Source organism: Amaranthus tricolor, chromosome 10 (genome assembly GCF_026212465.1).
Source record: "Amaranthus tricolor cultivar Red isolate AtriRed21 chromosome 10, ASM2621246v1, whole genome shotgun sequence".
Taxonomy (NCBI): Eukaryota; Viridiplantae; Streptophyta; class Magnoliopsida; order Caryophyllales; family Amaranthaceae; genus Amaranthus; species Amaranthus tricolor.
The window spans coordinates 5238448-5247710 of record NC_080056.1 but is presented as its reverse complement, the minus strand read 5'-3'; the positions used below and the strand labels follow the sequence as shown (position 1 = coordinate 5247710).

Here is a 9263-nt window from a genome sequence, read left to right as displayed (position 1 = left end):
CAAAGTCAGAATCTCCTTTCAAAACTCTTCTTGTAGTCCTGATGTCAATAAATAAACAAGAAAATATTCCAATATTTTGCAGAAAATTTGTGCAATAACAAGCCTCTTGCCCTCTACTAATCATATTCATGTACAATTGTCTGGTTATCCCCAAGTTAGTACCAATCAAAACCCGAAATCTTTAATTTTTATTAGCCCTTAAATAAAAAAATTTTTTTGTTCACAGACTAATTTAGGTGGCCAATTGGCCCCAAATAAATCCATTTTTACTCGTACACTGCTTGACCAAGTCAAGGTAGAAAAAGGAGTGTAGGGTCTTGTCTCAGTAAGAGCATATAGCCATATTACCATATTTTTCATATGAGAACTAAGCTCGATTCTCATTGACCTTTTATCACATTCTAGTCCTATCATAAAAAAAACTAATAAAGCAAAGTAATAACTTACATCAGTAACAACAAATACCATATTCTGTAAGCAAAAATTGTGTGAGATAAGGGAATATTAATTTCTACTCAAGAGGTGCTTAAAATTATACTCTAACCTCTTAAATTCTTCTTCTTTTGATGAGATTCCATATATAATAACATAATGTGGAGTAATAATAATAGTAATAATAAGATAATAATAAGATAAAGTTTATGATATTTCCTGAAATAGACATATGCCACGTGTCAACATAAGATAGCTAAGAGGGTTCTCTAGATCCTTTTCCTTTTTATTTTTTAATCTCTTGGATCTTTATATAATAAAGCTTTTTGTCAACTACCATCCTGTCAATACACACATGGTTAAGCAAAGCAAAGCAAAGGCAAAAGCAAAAACAACAATCCAACTTCAAACTTACCTCTAAAATAACGGATATAGTCCGGACCCACCAAGCATATTTTATTTTATTGTATTTTATTTTATTTACTTGATTTAAAATTATGAAATGGGACCCACTTATATAATTAATCCAAAAAATCAAATTTGTTTGGGTTTCATGTGGGATTTCTGATGGCATTCATTTACCATCAACTTTTCCATCACCACCCCAAAACTTCCACTACGAGAATAAGAGGAGCACTCTTTCAACATAATTGATGAAACAATATAAAACATTATCATCCATTTTTTTGGATCGAAAATATACTTTTTTTCTTTCTTTTTATTGAAAAAGTAAATTTTTTTAATTTTAAATACCATATTTCAGGTCAAATTAAATAATTCGATTAGATTTCAAGAAAACTATACATTATATACCTTCTAGTTCCCACTGCATTTGTACAATACATTTAATCTAATAGGAATAATATCTACCAACTAGGACTAGGAGTAATAATTTTAAAATAAAAAATCTAAAATACAAAATAAAAAATTTAAAAAAAAAAAAAAAAAAAAAAACAGCCATGGATAGCATACTAGAAAAAAGGTACTAAAATTACTTTTTTTTTTCTAAGGGAAGAAGGAAACTTATGTTCTTACATCAAAATTTAATAGCCCTTCAAAAGTGGATTCACATGACACCAAAAACATGGCATTTTATCACTTTCTTCCTATGTTCTCCACATTTCTTCACTGTTTCACAAAATGGAGAAATCACCATAAATTCATCAAACTGATTATTTTAGTTCCACCCCATCTCAACTCCAATGATAATTGCAAGGATCGTCGATTTTGAGCATCGCAATTCCATCAAAGTCTTGCTTCTTGACTTGAGCACCGAGCAACGTCAACATTTGTTCCGCAATCTCGCCTGTCATTTCTTTTCAGTCTGCCAACAAGCATTTAAATTGACATTCTGCTATACAGGAGACCCCCAAAGATTGCTTTGCCGAATTCAAAGGTCCCCTTTTCTCCAATATCTCATTTAAGCATTTAAGGTCATGAATTCTACTCACCGGCAGGTTGCTTCTGCTCAGCTGATTTCACCTGGACTGCAGTGGAAACAGCATGAACATACGGAAAACCAGCAGGCAGTAATGAAGGTGCACCGGCTGGCTGAGATGCAAACTGGGCTGCGTGGAAGATCCCCTGTGATGATACACCGTCCTTCATACTGTTTGCACCTGCAGCTGCAGCTGCAGCTGTAGTGGTGGACACTGCCTTAGCCGGATCAGATGTGCTGGTATTAGCTTGCGAAACTAGTGCACATGATGACATCATAGCACTCGATGGGGTGATAGGGACCGAGGCTTGAGATTTCGATCCCTGTTGATGTTGTTGCTGACCATCTTGTCTGTGCTTTTGAGGATGATACCCACCTCCGGCCATAGCAGCTGACGTGCTAGCTGAAGCTTGGACAAACGGATTGTTGAAGTACAATTGAGTTTGTTGTATACTTTGCATTGACAATGCTCGCTGCTGAGACGGTTGCAAATGGGACTTGCCACCAGAGGTTGAATTTAACATGATTTGAAGGTTACCAAAGATGGATGGTTTTTGGGTGGACATAGATGGAGATTGTGAGTTTCTCCCTGATTGAGATGGTAATGTTGATCCTTGAGCCCCCGCTTTGTTGCCACTTGGCGTATTCCTGGGGCTTCCACTAGCTCCCTTGGACACCGAGGAGGTTGATGGGGATCCAACCAGCATAGGGGATGATGGGGCTTGATTGTTGTTCTGGGCTTGCTGCCCTTGTGATGTTGAGGATGGCTTAGGGTTAGCTGCAGTAGCCCCAAAGGAGATTTGAGTGTGGTTTTGTTGAGACCTTCCTTGCTGCTGGGGAAGGTTCTTCGTGTTGGAGGCCATTGAAGTAGAAGCCGAAGGAGAAGAAACTTGCGATGTGTTTGGCCTGGTGATATTCTTCAACTGTGGAGACTGTACAGGGCCTCCACTTGTCTGTACAAGAGTCGAAAAACCAGACAAAGAGTTGGGAAACTTAGAAACCATGACGGGTGATGAAGTAATATGATCAGGATAGACATTTCCATTAGTCGTCGAGGGAATCTTGCTACGCCCACCAGAAGCATTAGGAACTACATACTGCTGTTGTTTTGGAAAGAGCATTTGCTGTGGATGCTGAGGATTGGAAGCATTAGAATTACTAACTGAAGTTGGCACTGACGAACGGCTTGGACGAGCAGATGAGCCATGACTAAGATTATTAAGACTTCGAGCTGAGCTATCAACGACATTGTTCCCCACCATCGAAGAAACTGAATTGTCCGATACATCCCTTGAAAAAGCAATAGATTGCCCAACTGTAGCTGCTGAAGCACGAGCAGCCATGGTTTTCCTCTCCTCGTTCATATTAGAGGAGTCTGTGGCAGCAGCAGATCCTGCTTTCCCATCTTCTGGACCCCGATAACTGTTTTTTTGCTGTGCAGCTTGAGATGCTGCTGCAACTGCAGCAGCTGCAGCCATTTTTTTATAGTTCTGTAGGGCAGCCTCCGGAATGCTCTGTAATATAGCAGGATTGTACGCCATTGAACAAATATCAAAACCAGGAGCTGTAGCACCATTGGGAGCAGCAAAGGACATAGGAAAAGTATGAGTCTGTTGAGCTTGTTGCTGTTGCTTATCACCAAGGTTACCATTAGAAACACCAGCAGCATTGTTACCCCCACCACCAGCACCACCCATTGAAGTAGGCGGAGTTATTAAAGCAAAGTTGGGAGAATGGAAGGGCATTGCAAAGTTCTGCCCATAGACACTCGTGTTTGGCCGGGTACGACTATCAGCAGAAGGGCTATCCTCACTGCCCATTTCATGATGTAGCTGAGAAGTCCGAGCTTTGGTGGTGGCTTGAAAATTCTGCAAGCCTTGGTTCAGATTCCCAGCACTAGGTATACTGCTTCCATGGGGCCGGATCTGTTGACTCTGCATATGCTTCTGGGAAGATGAGGATGAAGTAGAAAGACTAGCATTCTGTTGACTTTGCTGCTGTATTGGCAAAGACTGAGAAGACGGTGCACCTTGTTGCAGTTGTGAAGGATGAAGCATTTGTGAAGAATAAAAAGAACCGTCGAAGAATGACATTGCTTGAGGATGAGAACCCCCCATATAAGGGGGAGCTGCTCCAACATGTGCAGTCATAGGGTAAGGGTATGCCCCATTTCCCAGAATTGTCATATACTGGGTCTCGTTTCTACCCATGTTTGGATAACTAAAGCTCATTGTGGGGGTAGATGCATTCAAAGCAGCAGGAGTACCCATAGGACCTGAAGTCGAAACAGAATTAGAAGGTGCAGACCCCACAGTTGATGGTGATTTTGCGGAACTGGGGCGAACATTTGCCACTGCAGGCTGTTGCTGATTCACCGGAAAGAACAAAGCAGGGGCCTGCTGAATTTCACACACACAGACAAGAATTTCAGGACCATAGAAAGCCGAGGGAAAAAAAAGGAAACGATAAACATGTTGCAGAAAGTTACCAAAATGGTATTGGGAGGAGCACCAGGAGGCAACACGGGCTGGAGTAAAAATTGCTTCTTCTGGGAAGAATCGGGAACATTAGGGGTCTGAGACTTGTCTTTAGAGGAAGCAGCAGGCTGACCAGGAAAGTAAGTGAAAGGTTGGCCTTTGTTATCTGAAGGCACCATATTCAAGTTATAAGGCTTGGCACCAAAAATCGGGGCAGCCGCTGCGGCTGGCCAGAAAGTATTCATCTTCATGACTCGCTGATGCATCGAAATGGATTTGGCAACGTCGCAATGAGTTGTACATCTCTTCGGCTGTTGTCGCGAGAACATGAACGGTGGTGTCTGCACAATCCAAATACATGTACATTAAACACCAACCATTTGTAGATAGAAAATGGTTAAAATAATAAAGACCAAATTTATTAAAGACAATACCTGAATTGGGGGAGAAGCCATTGGGGTCCCATCCATTGAAACAACTCCTTGCAAAGGTCCCACATATCTGCTCATAAATAATTGAGTTAATTTTTAGCCCTCTTTCCATTAGATTTTCTTCTTTTCTAGTGGGATGAAATTAAAGAAACTACGAATACGGCTTTTTATCTCTAGTCTAATATCATAAATCATGATCACTTTTTCTTTTAATCCTTTCATTAAATTTTTATTTACACATTTTATCCCTATTCTAATATCATCCACAAAAAGGGCAAAATATTAATTATTGTGTCCTTTCATGAAGTTGTAAATTCAGAGGTATTAATAAATAGAAAAGTGAAACAAATATAAGATATGAGAGAAATAGATCCGACCATACCCCATGGGTGGTGCAAGCCCTCCATACACTCCAGGTACTGACATTGCCAGAGGCGCTGAACCAGATTGGCCACCTGTAAAATAAATAAATAATAATAAATCATTAAAAACCCAAAAACCCATATCAATCAACACAATGGGGTGTCAGCAAACGGCTGATAGCTGATTTCAGTGGCTGATTTTATTAATTGGTTTGACCAGTTGATTTTCGTTTAAAAATTACCCCTTTTGGCCAAATACCCCTAAAGACTCACCATTCTTGTTTTGTGTTATTGGTAAATCATTAAAAACCCAAAAACCTAGATCAATCAACACAAAAAAGACTCACCATTCTTGTATGTGTTATTGGTAAATCATTAAAAACCCAAAAACCCAGATCAATTAACACAAAAAAAAAACTCCCCATTCTTGTTTGTGTTATTGGTAAATCATTAAAAACCCAAAAACCCAGATCAACCAACACAAAAAAGACTCACCATTCTTGTTTATATTATTGGTAAATCATTAAAAACCCAAAAACCCAGATCAATCAACACAAAAAAGACTCACAATTCTTGTTTGTGTTATTGGTATATCATTAAAAACCCAAAATCCCAAAAACCCAGATCAAATAACACAAAAAGACTCACCATGCTTGTTTGTGTTATTGGTATAATCATCTCTGTTGATCTTGGGGGGTGAAGGCTGTTGCTTATGACTATTTAACTTGTCGTCATTAACACTAAACTTCTGCAAATCAAGCTGAAGATCAATTGTTGTTTGTTTCTCCTTTCTATCTGTGGATTCACATTTGCCCCCCAAAGCTAGATGTGATTCCACATCACCACCATTAACTTTGTTATCATCTTCTTTGGGATTTGCTTCCTGTGAAGATTAAATAAAAAATCCCACCGAATAAATTGACCCCGTCAAAATCAAAATCAAAAAACAAATAAACTTTTACATCAATTGAAGTAAAAAATACCACATCACAGATTTAATTAAATAATTGTACAAAATACCAAAAACAAAAAAAAAAGACAAAACATAGGTGGGCCCATTTCTCTTCTTACTCACCGCCTTCCTATCCATGACCATAGGCTTCTCACCTGCTCCTCCGTTTTCCGCCATTTCTTCCTCTCTCTCCGGTGATGTTCTTGATTGTGGTGGTGGTGCCTTTTAATCCCACAAAAAAATTAAAAAATTATGTCAAAAATTGTCAAATATATCAAAAAATTACTAAAATATTAAATCCTCACCATAAGATCTATCTCAAACTTCTCTTCCTTGTGATTTTCTGGCTCAACTGGGGATGAAGTTCTGCATGATCAACAAAAATTGAAAAAGTCAATTTAAAAAAATTTCCAGAAAAAAAAATATAGAAAATATAATGTTATCATAAAAATAAAAGTATGAAGGAATAATTTGATTGACACTGACGGTTTAGTGGATGTGGTGGAGGATTCAACACGATCGTGATTTTGTGCAGATTCCAATTTAGGGGTTGAGGAAGCTTCCTCCACTTTAGCTCTCACAACCCCATTTCTTATCCCTTTTGATTCTTCTACCAAATTTGGCTTTGTATCTGATTGGATAACACTAGTATTTCCGACTGCCGACGGTATTGTCTCCGCCGTATGTTCCTGGGAGTTCGCCAAATCGCCTCCGTTTTGAATGGTGGATCCCAAATTCTTCTCTGTATTTGGAGATGCTACCTCCGGTTTTGAAGCTTGATCTACTTCTGCCTTTGCAGCTGACGAAACGGGACTGCTCCGAGGACCCAATCCACCTGGAATTTCTTCCGGGTATGGCCGTGGTCTTTTTCTCTTCGGAGCTTCAAAATTAAATCGGAACATGATTAGTGAAATTTCCGGTTAAATTGACATGAAAATTGCAAATTCATTAAGCTTCTCAACTTACCAATGGTGGTTAAGGGAGGAGTAGATGAAGAAGAATTATTAGCAAGACCTGAAGCAGATGATGAATTTGGAACAGGAGATGATATTCTGGATTTAGAATCAACAACAGATCTAGAATCCAACTTGGCTGAATCATTTGGCATCATTCCATCTTGTTTAGACGGTGCTTGAGATTGCCTCTTCAAACCATATAAAACCTCTGCAATTTCAATCTCATCCTGAGTTGTAGGTGATGAAGATTTTGATGCAAATTTTGGTGGCCTTTGTTTGGGTGGTCCATTAGCCTTCTACACCGGAAGAGAACACAGTCAAATCCACAGAAACAGATAGAGAAAGCAGTACTGTGACTGAAGATGAAGAACAAAACTGACAATTTTCTTCTTGATTGAAACAGTTGATGACGACGGTGACATATGAGGTCCTTGTGATGGTAATGGAACTGTCGTTGTTCCTGCTGCAGCTAAACTCACCGGAGAAGATGAAGGTTGCCGGTGTATCTGCTCCCCGACGGCTGCTGAACTCCAATCATGTCCTCTCTTTGTTGAAACTGCAAACATCAAAATCACCCCAAAATCAAAAATCCCCCAAAACAAAAAAGTATATCAACAAAACATCAACCAAAAATGAAAAGCTCCCAAAATCTTACCTGACCGAGCTTTTCTTGGAATAGGAACTCCGATCATTTCATCAGAAGCTTTCCAGGTGGGAGCAACTCGAAATGCCTTAGACGGCGGAGGATAACTTTTCCGGTGACTGGTCAGATTTGAAGCAGCCGGTGACGATGACATCGGAATCTGATTAGCCGGCGGTATATAGCGTAGCCGACCATCATCGTCTTCATCTTCTTCATCATTTATACTTTCTTCAGAACTGTCATCATCTACACCACCGTCTTCTTTATTCCGTGAGTATTTATCCCCTCTTCTTCGTTTTGTCCCCAATCTGTCCCGTTCTCTTTCTCTATCCCTATCCCTCTCCCGTAAGTCTCGATCTCTATCTTTTTTACCTGGTCGATCTCTTAATCGAGCCGCCGTCTCCTGTAATTCCATGGGACTTACATCATCTGTAACAAATCAAATAACAAATTAACTTCCAAATCAATAAATTTAAGTACAAATCAACATGGGTATTAGATCTGAACCTGGAGACTCTCTTAAACTGCCGCCAGTGGTGGTTCTATGTCTTCTTCTAGGCAACCCATTAACAATAGCCGCCGTTCTTCTAGCTTCTCTATTTCTATCCATCATCTTAATTATTCAAATACAGAAATGAATCAGCTAATCAATCTCATATCTCTGACTCCTGATTTGTCTTCTTAGAAATCTCGCCGGAAACCAGATATTCAATTGACAAACGGCTAATAGTAAATTGATTGAATTACTTATTCTTCTTCTTCAGATCTTTCCGATAATCATAAAGTAGAAAGATCTTCCTTTGGTTTGTTGTTCTCTCACTTTTGGGTTGCTCTAGTATTGATTTCTCTCTCTAGTTTCAGTGTTTCTCTCTCTACAGGCTACAGCTACTCCTAAGTCCTACCTCATCTAACTTTTTCTGAAGAAGTAGAAGAGTATTTCATTTCATTCAGCTCTCTCTGCCTAACCCACCTCTATAGTCTATAGCCTCGTGGAAAGCTGGATCTATCTTCATTCTCAGCCCTTGATTTTATTTATCATCTACTCTTTACCTACATGGCGAAATGCTCTCCGTAGATCATGTATTTCAGTGGAGTTCCTCTTTTAATACCTATTTCCACGTGGCACACCTATCTTTCTTTTCTCATAAGCTTCCAATTTTTTACTTGGTATTCTCTGTAAATATTGCCCCATTAGCAATTAAAAAAATAAATGATGAATTTTATATATAAAATCAAGAATGATACATAATCATCTGTCCTATTAGATTTTTAAGGTGAAAGAGAGAAAAAAGTACTTTATTTTTTTTTTTGACAAAGTAAAAAAATTTCATAAACAAAACAGTACAAAATAATAAAAGAATCATCTCTCGAATTCGCATTAGCATGAAAGAAAGGCATATCTTTTAGAAAGAGTTTTCCAACTTTTACTCTTCATGTGCATAAGGAAAAATAAAACTCTAGAAAAATGTCAAAAGTAAATAACTATACAGTATAAGCTATTTACTTGAAATCAAAAAGAATCTAATTCAAAAGGTGTTGTATATTAACACCTTTGATTGAAATATGCAAAAC

The 9263-nt window shown here is 38.5% G+C and overlaps 1 protein-coding gene across 4 annotated transcripts; it reads right to left on the bottom strand.

Moving 5' to 3' along the window:
• Positions 1 to 1189: 1189 nt before the first annotated feature.
• Positions 1190 to 8741, bottom strand: LOC130825157 (protein TIME FOR COFFEE). Of its 4 annotated transcripts, none has more exons than XM_057690227.1 (12): positions 8199 to 8741; positions 7704 to 8120; positions 7429 to 7604; positions 7059 to 7344; positions 6579 to 6972; positions 6398 to 6458; positions 6216 to 6314; positions 5789 to 6023; positions 5161 to 5233; positions 4782 to 4848; positions 4359 to 4688; positions 1190 to 4269 (listed from the first exon to the last, which is right to left on the bottom strand). In XM_057690227.1, the coding sequence occupies exons 1-12, from the start codon at positions 8302 to 8304 to the stop codon at positions 1876 to 1878; spliced, it is 4638 nt and encodes a 1545-aa protein (XP_057546210.1). In that variant the 5' UTR covers positions 8305 to 8741; the 3' UTR covers positions 1190 to 1875. The 4 variants fall into 4 exon arrangements, with proteins under 4 accessions (XP_057546210.1, XP_057546212.1, XP_057546211.1 ...); XM_057690229.1 differs by having other exon boundaries at positions 1190 to 4266; positions 8199 to 8650; XM_057690228.1 differs by having other exon boundaries at positions 7059 to 7341; positions 8199 to 8650.
• Between the last annotated feature and the right edge of the window lie 522 nt (positions 8742 to 9263).

Bases quoted from the DNA above. Each gene is read 5' to 3' on its own strand.
- LOC130825157 (XM_057690227.1), bottom strand. From the start codon at position 8,304: ATGATGGATAGAAATAGAGAAGCTAGAAGAACGGCGGCTATTGTTAAT. The intron at 5,234-5,788 runs GTGAGTCTTTTT...TTTATTTTACAG, and splicing joins CAATAACACAAACAAGCATG to GTGGCCAATCTGGTTCAGCG. The intron at 4,689-4,781 runs GTATTGTCTTTA...TGGATTGTGCAG, and splicing joins TGGCTTCTCCCCCAATTCAG to ACACCACCGTTCATGTTCTC.